The sequence below is a fragment of the Drosophila takahashii genome, chromosome 2L (genome assembly GCF_030179915.1).
Source record: "Drosophila takahashii strain IR98-3 E-12201 chromosome 2L, DtakHiC1v2, whole genome shotgun sequence".
Taxonomy (NCBI): domain Eukaryota; kingdom Metazoa; phylum Arthropoda; class Insecta; order Diptera; family Drosophilidae; genus Drosophila; species Drosophila takahashii.
Window position 1 is genome coordinate 24,820,383 of NC_091678.1, and position 16,878 is coordinate 24,837,260.

The 16,878-nt window shown below is 39.1% G+C and overlaps 3 protein-coding genes across 4 annotated transcripts in view; 2 read left to right on the forward strand and 1 right to left on the reverse strand.

The window, feature by feature from the left end:
• The window catches only part of LOC108060716 (zinc finger protein 160), a 48,265-nt gene extending 38,132 nt beyond the window's left edge, over positions 1-10,133 (forward strand). The window contains exons 3-5 of the mRNA XM_017146527.3: positions 2,387-2,584; positions 6,262-6,603; positions 9,905-10,133. Coding sequence (XP_017002016.2) covers positions 2,387-2,584; positions 6,262-6,589 — 526 coding nt within the window. The 3' untranslated portion in view covers positions 6,590-6,603; positions 9,905-10,133. The remainder of the gene's footprint in view (positions 1-2,386; positions 2,585-6,261; positions 6,604-9,904) is intronic.
• Positions 10,134-10,144: 11 nt separating this feature from the next.
• LOC108060730 (activator of 90 kDa heat shock protein ATPase homolog 1) lies at positions 10,145-13,161 on the reverse strand. Of its 2 annotated transcripts, none has more exons than XM_017146564.3 (4): positions 12,775-13,161; positions 12,084-12,717; positions 11,852-11,987; positions 10,145-10,612 (listed from the first exon to the last, which is right to left on the reverse strand). In XM_017146564.3, exons 1-4 carry the CDS (start codon positions 12,920-12,922, stop codon positions 10,469-10,471), a joined length of 1,062 nt encoding a protein of 353 aa, XP_017002053.2. In that variant the 5' UTR covers positions 12,923-13,161; the 3' UTR covers positions 10,145-10,468. The 2 variants fall into 2 exon arrangements, with proteins under 2 accessions (XP_017002053.2, XP_017002054.2); XM_017146565.3 differs by having other exon boundaries at positions 12,084-12,714; positions 12,775-13,156.
• A 1,625-nt stretch (positions 13,162-14,786) lies between these two features.
• Positions 14,787-16,878, forward strand: part of step (cytohesin steppke) — a 37,569-nt gene continuing 35,477 nt past the window's right edge. Inside the window, exons 1-2 of the mRNA XM_017146529.3 lie at positions 14,787-15,051; positions 15,617-15,690. Of these exons, the coding sequence (XP_017002018.1) occupies positions 14,973-15,051; positions 15,617-15,690 (153 nt within the window). The 5' untranslated portion in view covers positions 14,787-14,972. The remainder of the gene's footprint in view (positions 15,052-15,616; positions 15,691-16,878) is intronic.

Consider the following 16,878-nt stretch of genomic DNA (forward strand, 5'->3'; position numbering starts at 1 on the left):
TTAGCCTTTCAAGAAGTAATAACATTATGATAGCAAAACTAAAGAACTCGTTTGATTAAACTTTTACTGCTAAAGTCTGAGATTTCGTTACAAAAAAATCAGGTGAAATTGAATTATTTGCAGAACAAAAACCTGTTTCAAATTAGCCCAAGTCTGGTGCAATTCAATTTAGGTAGTAGTGTTGCCTGGTCTGGGCCCATGAACATTTCTCCCTCTTCTCGCTTCGGGCGGAGAGACAAACGTATTAGCGAGACAGACGGTTATAGCTGGAAAAACTCAAGAACTTACCCGAGAAGACGAAGTCTGGAAAATGCATTTGAGGAAATAAAAGTTAATGTTGGAGGTGAATATACAACTGGGAGCTGGGAAAACGAACCGAGCGAAAGATAATTTTGTTTTTCACTGTTGGTATTTTTGTTCTTTTTGTTGCATCTAATTCGCTTTGCTTTCTTCCAGCATTATGTTGGTGTTCCTGTTGTCCCGATTCCTTTGTTGTTGTTCTCGCTGATGCTGCCATTATCCTGGGCAAGAGGAGCAACAGAAACAAGAACAATTTACGGCAAACTCCTGCAGGTAAAATGGCATCCTTTTGTCAAGTCCTGCAATACCTTCAAGGAGCTGCGGCCCCTCAACTCCCCCATTTATCCCTTTTCCGCCTCCACTTCTTCCTTCTCATCATCCTGTTTTGTCGCTGTCGTAGTCATTGTCGTTGCTATTCAAACTCCATACAAAGTGACATTTCACATATCAACGACGCCCCCCTGTTCCTTTACCTTCCCTGCCTCGACTTCGCGATGGCATCATTAGAAATGCATGACAATGTTGTCTTACCCCCATTCACCAGACTGGCCACGCCCCATAGCCCTTAATACCACCCCCACCCCCGATTCCGTTGCGCGGTGTTTGTCTCGTAACAGGAATTTAGATTAAAGATTGAAACTTTGTTAATGTCGCGCATTATTAAGAAGAATCTTTTTCCTCCTTGAATGCCAATGAGCTAAGAAAATTAACAATGTTTAGTGGGAGTAAGGAGTGATTGTGTCTTAAAGTTTATTTTAAAAGTATTTATAATAAACATGAGGGAACGCTATAGTCTGGTTGGTGTCCCGACTATCTAATACCCGTCACTCAGCTAAAGGGAGTGCGAGGGAGATATATATATAAACAATTTTGATTGCGTATAACTTTTTAATGATGGTCCGATTTGAAAAATGTCTTCTACATTTCGATAGGTATACACAACGATATACACAACGAAATTGCATTTATACTTCTCGGAAATCTTTAAAGATGTGGGCGCAGGACACACTTTAAAATCGTCAGTGGGCGACTGTGGGAGTTAGAGGGGGCGTGGCGCTCGGCTGAAACTTGCGCCCAAGAATACGTGTGGAAAATCTTAACCTTCTAGCTTTTGTAGTTTCCGAGATCTCAGTGTTCATACGGACAGGCAGACGGACATGGCTAGATCGACTCGGCTAGTGACCCTGATCAAGAATATATATAGTTTATGGGATCGGAAACTCTTTCTTCTAGCTGTTACATACTTTTGCACGAATACAATATACCCTTTTACTCTACGAGTAACGGGTGCAATTAACAAGAGGTCAGATGAATATGTGCAGATTACTTTAATATTTTTAAAAGAGCAAGTTATTCATATCATTTTGGTATAAATAAAGATTATATTGATCTTATTTTACAATATTTATTCCAATTTTGTATATTAAAAAAGCGTTTTTATAACTTTTATGAAGTGATAAAATATTAAGTTTTTATGTTTGAATCATAAATTTGGCATTAATCATATTGGCATTTTATTGATATGAAATAAGTAGAAATGACCCTACAAATGGTTTTGGTTACACAGAAAATTCCCTAAAGCTCCCAAGAAAAATGATCGATTAAATCAATAACACAGTCACTTCAATTGACAACTTATTCTGTCCTGGCTTATTTAAATCCCGATGCTGCTCCATTACCAAAAACTCTCTGGGAAACAGGCCAAAATCGGGGGAAACTCTCAGCTGTTTCTATTAATTAGCATCCGTAATTGATGTGCAGAAAAGTTTGGCCTACGAGAGCTTGAATTTGCATTTTGCGGGTCCTTTTGACTGAGCTGCGGCTGGACAAACGTGGACATGGAATTGGAAGTGGTCTGCTTGGATTTGGGATTTAGATTTGGATGTGAACGTGCCTCGTGTCTCTGCCGTCCATGAAACGTGACTTTGGTGCGAATTACTTTTGCCTTGATTTAATGTAATTAAAAAATTTCCCAATTCCTAAAAAAAAACAGAAGCGAGGGGCTTAAAAAATGTGACAGACCTTTTTTGGTCATGGTCCATATTGAGATGCTTTAGTTTTAATTGTTATATTCCAACTTTTTCAGGCATTCCCTAAAACTACATGAGCTCAGTCACTCGAAGGAAGTGGAACGTCGACATCGTTGCCATTTTGCAGACTGTTCGTATGCAGGTGTGACCCCAGAAAACCTCAAAAGCCACCTGATCTCCCACGCCCAGGGAAAACACAAGTGTGAGCGGGACAACTGCAGCTATGTGGGAAAGAGTAAGCTGCACCTGAAAAGGTGAGTCAGAAAGAAAGGTTCTACTCCTACACCAAAAAAATAAACTTGCTATAAGCCGAAGTTCAATTTGATATTATGTGGTATACATTTTGACTTGATATGCGGCAACTCAATTTGATATGCTCAAAATGTAAGCGAGTTCCGAATGTGTCTTTCTCCCTCCCACTCATGTAAATTTAACTAACTAACTATTTCGAATATGTTCTTCTCGCTCCCACTCACGTAATTTAAGGTATGGTCGGAGTACAAATTCGACCATAGATGGCCTGCTTTAAGTTCAGAAAAAAAAGTTAATTAGGAGCTTAAAAATGAATCATAACAACTATTCTCAAAAAATTATATTTTTATTATTATTATTCTCAAATTAAATCAATCACGGTAATGAGCATGGCAAAATTTCTGGAAAAATTCCTTAACATTTACAATTTTATCCATATTTATTTATTATCTTATAATAATTTGTTCAATGGTTGCCACAATAACTTGGCAATTCATTACTCCCACCGAATGCTCCATGGTAGACGCATTACACGAGGGCGAGGTCTCCAGGTGCCTAACAATTTGGTCGGTCTATTACTAATCTAGAAAATGCTAATCAGGACTAACAAAGAAAGAAAAGAAACGGAAAAAGACGAGGCCAAGACAATTGCAGGTAACAAAATAAACGAGCGACATTTTCTCCACGAATTTGAATTTCTGGCAAGCAAAAAAGAAATGGAGGATAAAAAAAAGAGCAACAAGAGCAAAAATGTCATCCATAATTGCAGACTTTGAACGGCAATTGCATAAATTGATGAAAACAACAAGAAGCACAGAGCCACTTCGACGGGGGAACTGTTGTGTGGGGATAAGTTGGAGGAGGACAGTCGCCAGAGTCGCCGCTCGATCCCCACAAAATCGTGACTTATCGATCGTCTTTGATATGCGCATTGAATTCTTGTAATATTTCTACTGCCCCCAACCCATCCCACTCCCATTCCCATTCCCTGCGAGAGATCCCGACGATCAGTTCAGGGCCAAATTGCCGGCAATATGGTAGTGCCACTGTTGGTCAGCCACTGTGCAGCTGTCCGCCCCAAGAAAAAAGGGAAATAAAACGAGAAAGAGCTGCAGACTCAGTTGTAAGTGGCTTCGGACGTAGACGTGGATGTGGATGTGGATGTGGATGAGGAGGATCGTCGTCGATTCCTCGATCGCTTTGATGGGGACGACATTTGGCTTCTTTTGTACTCCGCCGTTGGTTGGTTGGTTTGGTTGGTTTGCTCGTTGCTGATTTGAATGTTGGAGCTGTGGGATGGATAATGGTTAATACCCCAGATCACCTTAACCTTTGGCGGGGGGTCCTTTGTCTTCTTGGGAGGAGTAGATTTACCGGTAACTGAACATACTTTTTACATTTTTATTGAATGCACCAGAACTAAACCTATAAATATAAATGATGAAAAGATTCCTTATTCAACTTTTAAATATTATTGTTATGTAATTATTAACATTTGTATACCCTTGCAGAGGGTATTATGATTTCAGTCAGAAGTTTGCAACGCAGAGAAAAAGACGTTTTTGACCCCATAAAGTATATATATTCTTGATCATCATCACTAAACTAGTCGATCTAGCCATGGCTGTCCGTCGGAAATCATAATACCCTCTGCAAGGGTATACTAATTCTTCAAAAAGTTATTTTTCAGACGTTATCAGGTATCACTACACACAAAAACGATTTGAAAAATTGACCAATTAACCAGTAAAACGGTCCCCAACCATCGAATTCCAATACAGTTTTACTATTAGATACGCAGAGAAAACGATCAAAAATTTTAGGCGCAAAATCACGGGTGAAACATTTTAAAAAGTAAAACGCTTCATACTAGTTTTATTTTATTATAGATTTTTTTTTACAAGAACACGGAAGCAAAATAAAAATACGTTACCATTTTCAACAGTAGCAAACTATTTTTTTTGGTTACGTAACTATCAAAATGAGTCATTTTTTTGTGTAGTTTTTCTTTTTGGATTGAGAAAAACGACTCTTACTTAAATATACAAATTGTTGATCATTGGTTTTATTGGTTATAAAGAAATACGATTTCAGTAATGACCATTTCTGATAATCCTGGAGGTATGCGCCTCAAATGTATCGCTCATTTTCTAGATCTCCCGAATTTAATTCCCTGCTAAATTTAATGAATTCACTCACCGAACGCAACGTAAATCAAAAGGAAAACAAAAGGCTTCGCCTCATTAAAAATACGCAAGGCTGGCCTCAGCCGAAAATCAGGGCTTGCATAAATCTTGCCCAGAAATCCAGGCTCTGAGACAGAGTGCTGTTGTGATGCGCTTAACTCACATCCGAGATCTTCAATTAGCTATCAAAAGGCAGCGCTGCTGATCCAGGAATTTCAAAGCGCAGCCAAAAAGGCGTTCGGTCGGCAGTCGCGGCCTCGATTCGCGAATCGCGATTCGCGAGTTTGTCGGCATTCGACACACAGAGATATATGTATGTACCCCTCCAGAGGGGACCGGGCGGAATGGGGGTGGAAAACCTCCTACAACTGGCGGGACGATCTTGAAGCTCCATTACTTGCCGCTAATTAAGCCTACCGAGTCGCGCATGAGTCGCGTCCGTCTGCTTCGCCCAAGTCTCGGGCTTCAGTCTTCAGTTTATTCAGCCGAAGTTTGAGATTTCACACAGATTCCGATTCCGGCGGCCCGAGCCCACAAAAAAAACATTGGCAATTAATTGTGACTCTTCGGTTTGGACAGTAGCTGATAAGTGGAGTGGACAACACACACACACACATTGGCAAGGAGACTCCTTCAGTTGGCTTTTGGGGGAACAGCTCCAGGAGCATTGGGCATAATTGAAGGCGCGTAACTGAAATCGTGTGAGTGAGGTGACCTCTCTCCTCTCGGTTGGGCATATCGGTTTTTAAAGTTAATATAAGGAATTACCAAAAAAAAGTAGTCAATTAAAAGAGTAGGCATTGTAAAACGACAATCCATTTTTGAAAACTAAAATAGCAGCAAATTCTTTAGAACAAGAGAAGCCAATATGGTCCAATATGAAAGGAAATATCAGAAAAAGTAGGAAGTAAAAAACGAAGACAAGGTACTTTAGTTTTTTTTACAAAATCAATCGCGAATTCTTCAGAACAAGAGGAAGAGTTAAAATGAGACCGCGAATTCTTCAGAGCAAAACAAAATAGTATGTAGCATTATTCGAAACGATTTTTTAAAAACAATATTTGTCCCCTTCTTTTTAAAAATTGTTTTCTGTTAATCGAGTATAATTTTAATTATAAATTATAATTTACTTAGTTTTTTAAGAATATCACGAATCCCCGCTTAAAAGTAGCTCACTGACAAGTCGTGCTGACCAGACCGCTCGATTACCCAATATTGGTTTCCCGCTCTTAACCCAAAAACTGATCGCCATCTAAGCCAAGCCCGGATTGGCTGAGCCAGCTTTTCTCCTTCTCTGGCCGAAAGGCAATTGGCAATTGCCAACTTACTCGTATTTTGATTTCGAGCGTGCGATTCGAATGCGAAATTAGCAATTAGTTCTGACTGCGGTGGCGGGACAAGCCGCCACTGGAATTTACCGCCTAATCAAGCGTTGAGATTTTAAATATGGCTTCGCTCAGGCTTCCTTCTGTTTCTCTGTTTTTATCCCGCAGGCACCTCAAGTCGGCCCATTCCGCGAAGGAGGAGGGTGGTGCGGAGTGGTTCTCGTGCGATCAGTGCGAGTTCAGGGCCCGCATCAAGAGCCTCCTCCGCCGGCACTCGCTGGTCCACTCCGGCCAGAAGCCCCATCAGTGTCCCCACTGCGACTTCCAGTGCAGCACGACCGACAACCTGCGCAAGCACATCATCAAGACGGGCAAGCATCCCGGCAAGTTCATGTACGAGTGCACAAAATGCTCCGACCAGGCGGCCAGTGAGATCTTCCGGAGCAACAGCTTCAAGGATTTTCAGAAGCACTTGGAGACCCACAAAGCCGCCTGAGAGAATAATTCAAGGTACGTTTTCCGACAACAATTTTTATTCTTAGACAATATATTTTTAAAGAAATCTGTCTTATTAAACCCAAAACTTTAAATTAGTTACTCGTAGAGTAAAAGGGTATATTGTATTCGTGCAAAAGTATGTAACAGCTAGAAGGAAGCGTTTTCGACCCCATAAAGTATATATATTCTTGATCAGGTTTACTAGCCGAGTCGATTTAGCCATGTCCGTCTGTCTGTCCGTATGAACGCTGAGATCTCGGAATCTACAAAAGCTAGAAGTTTGAGATTTCCCACACATATTCTTAGGCTTCCTACGCAACGGAAGTTTATTTCAGCCGAGCGCTACGCCCCCTCTAACGCACACAATCGCCCACTAACGATTTTAAAATGTGTCTGGCGCCCACACCGTTAAAGACTTCCGAGAAGTATAAATGCCATTTTTTGGTGTACCTATCGAAATGTAGGACCAATCACACTGTGCAGCATTTTTAGTGCTTTTTAAATTTACCTCGATGGATGCTATATTTTTGGATTCGTTACGAATTCCCAAGGATTCAAGGATTCTTAGCAAAAGGACCTCAAAGTTCGAAAAATGCTGAAATTGACCAACTTTGCGGAGCTCTCAGAGGCAAATGGATGCATGGTTTGATTCGATGTTAAAGTTTTTTAAAAGATACACCCTTTATCTTTTAAACCCCATACTTAAAAAATTTTTAAGATTTTTTTTAAGGCAGAAACAAATTCTAGAAAACATAGTCAAAAAACATAAAAGTATACAGCTGCGGTCAAAATGGTAGTAGTGTTGCCGCCCTGTGTATTTAAAAGTTTGTTGTTGTAGTTGATCTTTTCCTGATAATATTGTATTGATTATAATTTTACTATTAGACTAATTGGATAAGAAAAAATTACAACATGAAACTTTTAAAAACACAAGGCGGCAACACTGCTACTATTTTTATAGGTGTATGTTTTTCAGTTTTTTGACATGTTTTTTGGAATTTATTTCTGCCTTAAAAAAAATCCTAAAATTATTTTATGTATGGGGTTTGAAAGATAAAGGGTGTATCTTTTAAAAAACTTTAACTTCGAACCAAGCCATGCATCCATTTGTCTCTGAGAGCTCCGCAAAGTTGGTCAATTTCAGCATTTTTCAAACTTTGAGGTCCTTTTGCTAAGAATCCTTGCGTCGGGAAAATCTTTGGAAAACGCAGTTTAACTTGGGAATTCGTAACGAATCCAAAAATATAGCATTCATCGAGGTTTATTTTTGATGCTGCATAGTGTCATTCATCTTCCTCGCACTCCTTTTAGCTGAATGACGGGTATTAGATAGTCGGGACACCCACCCGACTAAACCGTTCTCTCTTGTTTGAAACGTGATAGTCAGTAGCCAGTTAACATAGAGTTTGACCTGGGAAATATTTAAATACATTGTTTTTGTTTTAGTATCGATTAGAGGGATAAATCCTATCCTCGAACTACAACAAATTCTACAGCTTAGTAGAGAGCGAGGTAGCTCTTTTACAGCTCTTGCAGAGGGTGCCATAATGTTGGTTCGTGACGCTTGTAACGCTTCCTATAAAGTAAATATTAGATCCCTGCACGAGTAGACTTGTAAACAGCTCTGAGCTAGAGCTTGCTTGTTTGTTTGTGACTTTCGGGTCATAGCTCATGGGAATATCAAGTAATAGATAAAAACAAGCTCATACTCCTAACGGATACCTTTAAAACAGTTCAGTTCAAACAGCTCAGATTACTCGGACAGCTCGAACAGCCCGATAATAATAATATAAATAATAAGAGAACAAATATATAGTTTTTCCTTCAAAGTTAAATTCTTTAGATGAAGTGTAATAAAGTGTAATAATTTGTTTAAGGATAGACATGATGGTCATAAATCGCGAAAATATGATCCTCAATGGATCTTGTAATTTCGGTTACAAGAAACTACCGAGCCCAACAATCCCTTGCCCATTCTTAAGATATCGCGGTCCATCGAGGATAACTTTTCAAACTCTTTCCCTACGGCCAATCTTCAACAATGCAAATGTTGCATTTTCATTAGCTGAAGAATTCGCGGAAAAACTAAAGTATAGTATGGCTCAATACAACGAATTTGCGAGAGAATTTAAAATTATTTTAAAGAAGATAATGGTATTGATGTGTACACACAGAACAAGATAAATAGTATAAAATATTCCCCGTATTTCATTTCTTAGCACTGTTCCTAAATAACATTTTTTAGCTCTGTTCTTACATAACATTTTTCAGCCCTGTTGCTACATAACATTTTTTTGGTATGTTCGGATACTTGATCTACTAAACTATATCTATGATCTACTATACTTGTTTTGTTTCGATCAAACAAACAGCTTAACGTAAAAATTTTTGAGCTGAGCTACTTGATCCGAAAATTTCTATGAGCTGATCTACTCGAACTGTTTTTCTGAAGTTTGAGTCAAAGGGCATTTCGAGTATACTCGTGCAGGGCTCTATATATATTCTCGACTAGGATCACTAGGCGATGTATCCATGTCCGTCTGTGTAAATACCGTTTGCTAGTTTATTTTAAAAACTAGCGATCTGATGCTTCCACAGTTATCCTAAAATTTGTGTACGCAGGTCGAGTTTGAAAACCGATTCTCCTATAAGAACTTCGAAAAAAACTTTGGAAGTTATGCGGTAATAAAAGAGATTTCGCTCAGTATGGGTGATTCTTTTTATTCATGGTCTCAAAACAATATCTCAATTTTATTATTTATTATCAATTAAATAGGATTTTGAAAAGACTGCTTTTTTTTATTGTTTTATTAAATTATGCAGAAAGTAAAGTAATTGGCAAAAATAATCATTTTTGAGTATTTTTATTTATTTTAAATGGTGTATCTTGATAATAATGAAATATTAAGAGACCATGAAGAAAATCTCGATACGTTTTACAAAGAATCATATTAGCTTTTTACATTTACTTTTCAAATTTGTTTTTATTGTATTTTGAACAGGGCAAAATCGCGTGCCGATTGAATGTGTTATTTTTGCATTTTTGCTATTCTTTTTTTCCTGATCAGGGTAAACGCGCTTGCCGATCGGTTTGTATCTTATACCTTCCATTGGAGCTATAAGGTGAAGTGGGTCAATATTTAATCTTTCGTTGCCTTTTATCTATAACTATAAGGCATTTCATTGTATGCATGGTACTCGGCAACCTAAGTAGTAAAGTGCTATATGTACCAATATGTGCACATTATCATCATTTATTATTATTTAAAAAATTACTGATATAAAAATTAATTACATTTCTTCTTCTATTTAGGTCCTTTGAAAAATGCACTGGATTTGACAGCCCATCAGCTAAGGATTTCTCGTACTTGGCCCAGTATCATCCATAAACATCATGCAAATAAGCTTTTCAATTGAAAGATCCACAAATTTATTGTAATACTAATTTTTTTTTACTTAAGTTGTTTAATACTTCTCCCAAGATGCTTAAACGTTTCATACTTGTAACAAATTTATTAATATTAAAGATACAATCCAAAAATTTCAAAAAAAATCTTTTTCTAAATTTTCTTTTATTTTCTCAGCATTTCAATGTGTGAAATCAATGTCGGAAGCGTGAATTGTATTTGTTTTCGTGTATGTAATGTGGTTCTACTGTAGCTGTCGCAAACGAGCCGGTGACTGTTTAGATCGATCGTTATCGAGCATTACAGAAGAGGTTTGGAAAGAGCCTTCAAAGATTAACAGAAATTACAGCTAAGGGTGGAAATGAAGTTTTCGCAGCACAATATGTAGAATACAAATGGAAATCGTTTAATGATCCGCCGGCCACCAAATCCCCATTCAATCCAGTGCTTTCCGCACCAGAAGCGTCCTCTTATAAGGCGTCGGATATCGAGGTACCGAATCCGAAGGTCTGCTTGATGCTATGCCAGTAGTACCGGTACCAGTTTGTCTTCATCGCATCGTATTCGGAGGCGGGAATCCCGGTCTGCTTGAGCGACATCATTGTGCTGGACGACTGTAATGTGAAAGCAATTTATTTAGTTAATATATTGAGTAGTTTTTTGGATAACATTTAAAATCATAAATAACACTAGAAAACCTAGGCAGACTATAATAAAAATATATAAATATCTATCAGGATAATACAAAATTCTTCTCACCGTGCTTGGAGCTATTTTTATTTAGCAGCACAGTGAGAAGAATTTTAACTGATCATAAAATACTAGTGAAGAAACAATAACAATTACTATCTTTGACACTATGCCATCAGTCCAAAAAGAAAGCTACATCGAAAAGTGGCCTGTTTCTGGATTCATGTGATATTGTCCATAAAAACATCAAATATGGCTTATTCCGGGGTGTCACAGAAAAATCTCTTTGAACCAAAGACGGTTGGTTTAGTTTATTGATGTATGTAAAAAACTAAAGGATTTCGGTTGAAAAAAAGATTAGTGACACCCCCGATTTTCCTGTGCTCTTCCATTATCTTTTTTAAAATTCGTGTTTAAATATAGTATAATTTTAATAAAATAATAACAAAATTATATCCTTCGCCGCAAAGTTGGATCATTCAGAATAGTTCATAGTTATTTAATTACGCCGCATTTTATGCAATGTATGATTTTATTTTACTAATTTGGTTTATATAAATTGCCAAAAAGAGCATATTTTTAATAAAAAGCAGTAGTAGAAGAGTTTTAATATTCTACAAAACCAAAGGGCTGCTTGTTTTTCATTTTTGTTTGAGAATTATTACCTCACTAGGCGATTGCAAGATATAGTTTCCAAATACTAAACAACAAACATTAGTGTGGACAATAAGACAGAACACCTAGTGAAGGAAAAACATGGGCTTTCATAATCTCCCTGAAAATTCGCTAGTCAAGAGTGTAACCAAATATTGGAGAATTTCTTTCAAATACAACAGAACCAAATGTAACCATTGGCGTAGCCTATTTTTGTTGTTGCTTTGTGAGATTTACCTAGCAATTTTATAAATATTCTAATATAAATATTTGTGTTGCTTTCGTTGTTATAGGTTTTAGAGAATTGCTTTCAAATACAACAGAATTAAATGTAACCATTGGCGTAGCCAATTGTTGTTGTTGGTTAGTTAGATCTACTTAGTAGTTTTCTATGTACTCAGGTATATAATACAATATCTAAATTATCTTTGGGTTGCTTTTGTTGTTATAAATTTTGGGAACACCCCTAAACAATATATATTTCGACTTTCGTTGTCCAGGTAACTTACAGTTTCCTCCAGCTCTATGACAACATTTGAGTAGTGACCTGATGACCAGTTTTTCAGACGCCAGCTCTGCTGGATCTTCTTTTCAGGCACGAGCTCCTCGAATTTCCCCAGCACATTGCCTCCGTACAGAACGAATCTAAAATAAACGAAGGTTTAGTTATTATGTCAACGTTTTCTAGCGAAATGTTAGAATGACGTGAGAAAGGGAATCAAGGATATGGGGGAAACTCACTCGCCGCCGCGCACAGCATCGACCTTGGCGGGCGCCCGCGTAAAGGCAGTGACCATGTCCGGCTTTGTGAGGGCGTTGTACAGGTCGTTGGCGCTGCAGTGGAACTCCTCGGTCATCGAGAGGGTGCGCACATCCAGCTTGCAGCCGACGGCCGAGTTGTTGGCCCTGGGCGCCGCCACCGAGCTGTTGGAGGCGGCCTTCTGGGCGGCATTCCGGGCGTTGTTGGCATCCTTGGCAGTCGCCACCGGGTTGCCCGCCTCGTCGCCCTTCTTTGGTAGGATCAGGTTCTTGGAGTACTCCTCCTTCAGCTCGCGGATGTAGGCGCCCAGCTGCTGGCGCACGCGGTCGCGGCCCACGTTGTACATGAACTGCTTGAGGGTCTCCGACTCGTCGTTGGACTCGTCGATGGTCACCGTGATCTCGACGTCCGCCAGGTCGTTCTCCTCGGACAGATTGGGAATGGTGAGCTTGCCCTTGTGGTTGAGCTTGCTGTTCTTGAGCAGCTTGCCGGACCACTTGAGCACCAGCTCCCACTCGTAGAAGAAGATGAGCTTACCCTTGCGGTTGTTGACGGTCGCCTCGCCGGTGCACTTGTCCACGGCGTCCACGGCGCACTCGATGTCGCTGTGGCCTGCTGGGAATCACTTTTAGGTTAGGACGGATGGCTGGGCAGTGGGTGAGTGGTACTCGCCTATCTTGAAGTCCTGGAAGAGCTGGTGCAGGCGGTCCTTCGACCAGGGCGTGGCGTTCTTCTCCGTCCAGTGCCAGTTGTTCACGTTGGTGGCGTCGGGGCGCTCCTCCACAATCCAGCGCGGATCTCCTTCTCCCCACTTGGCCATGGCTCAATCCTAATCGGGGTTAACTTGGGGTGTTTGTGTGAAAGGCAGGCTGATGGGGCTGCGCTTCTGATCCGGCAGTGCTAGCTCTCGCTGATTCCGACAATTCACGCTGGCCAGCGATTGGAATTTTCTAGAATTCTGCGGTTCAAATAGGGATGTAAAAATTATCGATGCCAGTGCACATATGTTCGTGGCGTTGCCACCTGGTTTTTTCATGTGCCGAGTGTAAAATTGCTTTTTCCGACAGTTTTCTGAAAGAAGTTATTGTTTAAAAATGTACAAGTACAAGATCTTACCTTTGCTTTTATGGAAAACTGTCAACAATTTTCTTTCTGGTTTCGGGTATTTTTGGTATTTTACACTTTCAGTTCTTGAACATATGCTCCCAGAGTTGCCACTCTACGAAAAAGCTTCAAAGTATGGTGGGTAAGAAACTAAACTACATTTTATAAACAATTTATGTAAAGCCTAGTACTCAGTACGACGAAAACTGCTAGCTAAGCATAGGAGTAAGCGAGAGGCAAATAGGTAGCTAACGCCTTTAGCCGGGGACTTTTTTCCACCTCGGTACTCAGTTGAGCTAAAGCCTAGTACTCAGTACGACGAAAACTGCTAACTAAGCATAGGAGTAAGCGAGAGGCAAATAGGTAGCTAAGGCCCTTAGCTGGGACTTTTTTCCACGGCGGTACTCAGTTGAGCTAAGGAAATAGTAATAAAATACCACTAAAATACTAGATTTAGCGGATGAATTCTGATGAACGCCTTTAGCCGCGGCCCAAAGAATAAAAAATTTGATCTTTGGCTGTGTTTGTGCAGAAGCGGTGTGCCAATAACATATTATAAATAGAATGAAAACCCCAAAAACCAATGGAAAACTGCCTGTAGGAGTTGTAGCAATACATATCCTCATTCCAACAGCAAATTTAAAGCTTGCGACCTAGGTCGGCTAATCATTTTGTAATATTTCAGTTAATTTGCTTGCTGAGAGTAAGACCATTCTACATGCATTGCGGATGAACTCCGAAAACTTCGGTCACCCTAAAATATTAATATTTTTCGACTAGTAAAACTCTTAGCCGAACTGAGTACTAGGCTTAAGGAAATAGTAAGGAAATACCAAAAAAATACTAGATTTAGCGGATGAATTCCGATGAACGCCTTTAGCCGCGGCCCAAAGAATAAAAAATTTAATCTTTGGCTGTGTTTGTGCAGAATCGGTGTGCCAATAACATATAAATGGAAGGAAAACCACAAAAATCAATGGAAAACTGCCTGTAGGAGTTGCTCCAATACATATTGCCATTCCAATAGCGAATTTAAAGCTTGCGACCCAGGTCGGCTCAACGTTTTGTAATATTTGAAAATTGGCGCCAGTTAATTTGTTTGCTAAGAGTAAGACCGTGCTACATGCATTGCGGATGAACTCCGAAAACTTCGGTCACACTAAAAGATTAATATTTTTCGACTAGTAAAACTCTTAGCCGAACTGAGTACTAGGCTTAAGAAATAAATGTAGACGGTTTTCTTATTTCACTAAAATAGTTAGCTACAGCAATTCTATAAAGGACTTTTGACAAATTGTTAAATCGCAAGCTTTCTGTTCTTCTGCTAGGGTGTAATAAAAATAATAAAAGTTGTTACATTTTTTGTATAATCTTAGCTCATTAGATACATTGTATTTTAAGATGAATTTAAAAATGAATTTTGTTACACATTAGTGGAAACAGATAAAAATAAAAAGCGTTGCCACCTAGTGTATCGTGTATCGGTCAGCTTCAGACAGTGTGCAATTGGTATTTTTCAAAGTATTTCTTTTGGTATTCCTGCGATAACCGATTGGCCGTGCATCGGTATTCGGCACATCCCTAGTCAAGAGATGAAAGAAAATGGCGATTTTTTTGTGTTGATTTGTTTATTATCCGTTTGCCCCAGAATTGTTCAATGAAAAGCGCCCAAAACTAGCCAACTGCTGGCGAATAATGTGCAACTAAAGTGCGTGCCCCGTGTCCGCGAGTGTGTTGTGTGTGTGTGAGAGCTCAGTGGCGCCACGATGATCAGCGCAATGGACAATTTCGACAACAGATCGTACGGAGCCATTTCAAAGGGGCGCAGTGAATTCTCGATGCCAGGTAAACAAAGCAGTTTTACCGAGGATTACGCCCAATCCTCAGTATAAGTTATACACTAAAGAAAACAAATGGGCGAGTCCCCAAAAACAAAAACTCAGGCGAAGCAACAAGCAACATTCGTTATGTGTCTGTGTGTGTGTGTAGTGCGTGCCCGTGTATGTGTGTGTTCTCATTTTCTGGCCTTCAATCGAATTTAATCCGCAGTGCCGAATTAACGCTAATAAGTCAATTTGCACAATTAGCCACCCATTGTGCTTTGGCCAGCGAGCAGTGAAAGGCGAAGGCGAAGAAGCGCTAACAATCGTAAATTGTTTATTGATTAGGCCAAGCTTCTGGCTACGTCACGAGCAGCTGCCGTCCCGCTCTTGCGCACGCAGCGAGTGCAGCTCTCTTTTAGTGCATGTGTCTGTATGTATGTGTGTGGGTGTGCTACATGCGTGTGCCTGGAATGCTGCTTTCGTTGTTGTTGCTGCTGCTGCTTCGTTCCAATTAACCAAATAAAAATGAACAAAACAAAGAAGCAGCTCAATTATTACTGTTATTTGATGTTATTGTTGTTTTGCAGAACTAACGCCGGAGCAGCAGAAACTGCTGATTGAGCTGCGCCGCAAGAAGCAGGAACTTTTACTCGAAATACAGGTGAGTGACCAACGGAACGTGAAAATACCGATGGAAGCACATTAAAACTTCAATACGTTACACTAAGCATTGATTAGGGGGTAGCTCTCATTGTAAAGCTAGAAAAACAACAGTTTTTCAATCATTATTTAAAATAAACCAAGACACTTCTAATATTAAAGTTAAAGTAGGCTTTAAACTTAAAATTTTGATAAGTCTTAAAGGTTTTATCCCTCCTATAAACTTAACATACGGACGAGAAAATGGCGCCAATTACTTTGTATTATATCAAAATATTTCATACTATTATTCAAATACTTTTGTTAATGGTTTTCAACAATAGAAATAGTAAATTCTGCTCTAATATTAAGTTAGGGGAGTTCAAGGGTATGGAAGTTATACTTAATCTGAAAAAAAAGAACCATTATTATCAAAGTGAAAGAAGACAGTCTTAGCTTTTACGGTTTATATAATGAGTTCTCTTTATGTGGTTAATGGCCTTTTGTTGTCTGCGGCAAAAGCTGTCATTCAGAAATAAAAGATCTACAAAATCAAACGCTAAGGTTAAGATAAGGCACTATAATGTAGTAAAACTTACGAAAATAAAAAATTTAAATAATTCTAGTTTTGGTAAAAGATGATAAGAAGTTCCTTTGTGGTAATTGAAAACATTTATTTAACCCAAGAGTATTAACAAATGTTATTAAAATCAATCATAACTATTTCTCTAAATGTTTAAAACAATTACAATATCTGCAATTATACATATTCCCCCTCCTTACATGCATCCGCTGATTAATCCGATTCGTTCACGAGACCTTCACCTTTTTCCAAGCAAATGTCAGGCTGCTCACCTTTGGGCACCTGTACAAACTTCGGCTTCTCCAACTCTTCATCTTCTTTAACTCTGTTTTGCCTGTGCCGCTGTTCTTCAGACTAATTAGTTTGTTCACATTTCGCTTTGACCAATTTGGAGAGCGTTTATTGTTGTAAATTTATTTGATTGTCTTTGATGACTTTTGGCGCGTCTTCTTTTTTCTATTGTCGTTGACATTTCCTCATTGACATTCCGCGCTGTTTGGACAAAAATCAAACAAAAGCTTTAACAGTGTAATAAAAAAGTACCGTTATTGTGAAGTGTGCCCACATTACGTTGTTTTTGCTGCACAGCTCATCTTTGAACTTTTTCGGTTGACATTTGTTTTATCG

Coding starts and splice junctions, on each gene's coding strand:
- LOC108060730 (XM_017146564.3), bottom strand. CDS start 12,922: ATGGCCAAGTGGGGAGAAGGAGATCCGCGCTGGATTGTGGAGGAGCGC. Junction 12,718..12,774: donor CTTCCAGGACTTCAAGATAG/GCGAGTACCACT, acceptor AGTGATTCCCAG/CAGGCCACAGCGACATCGAG. Junction 11,988..12,083: donor GATGCTGTGCGCGGCGGCGA/GTGAGTTTCCCC, acceptor CGTTTATTTTAG/ATTCGTTCTGTACGGAGGCA.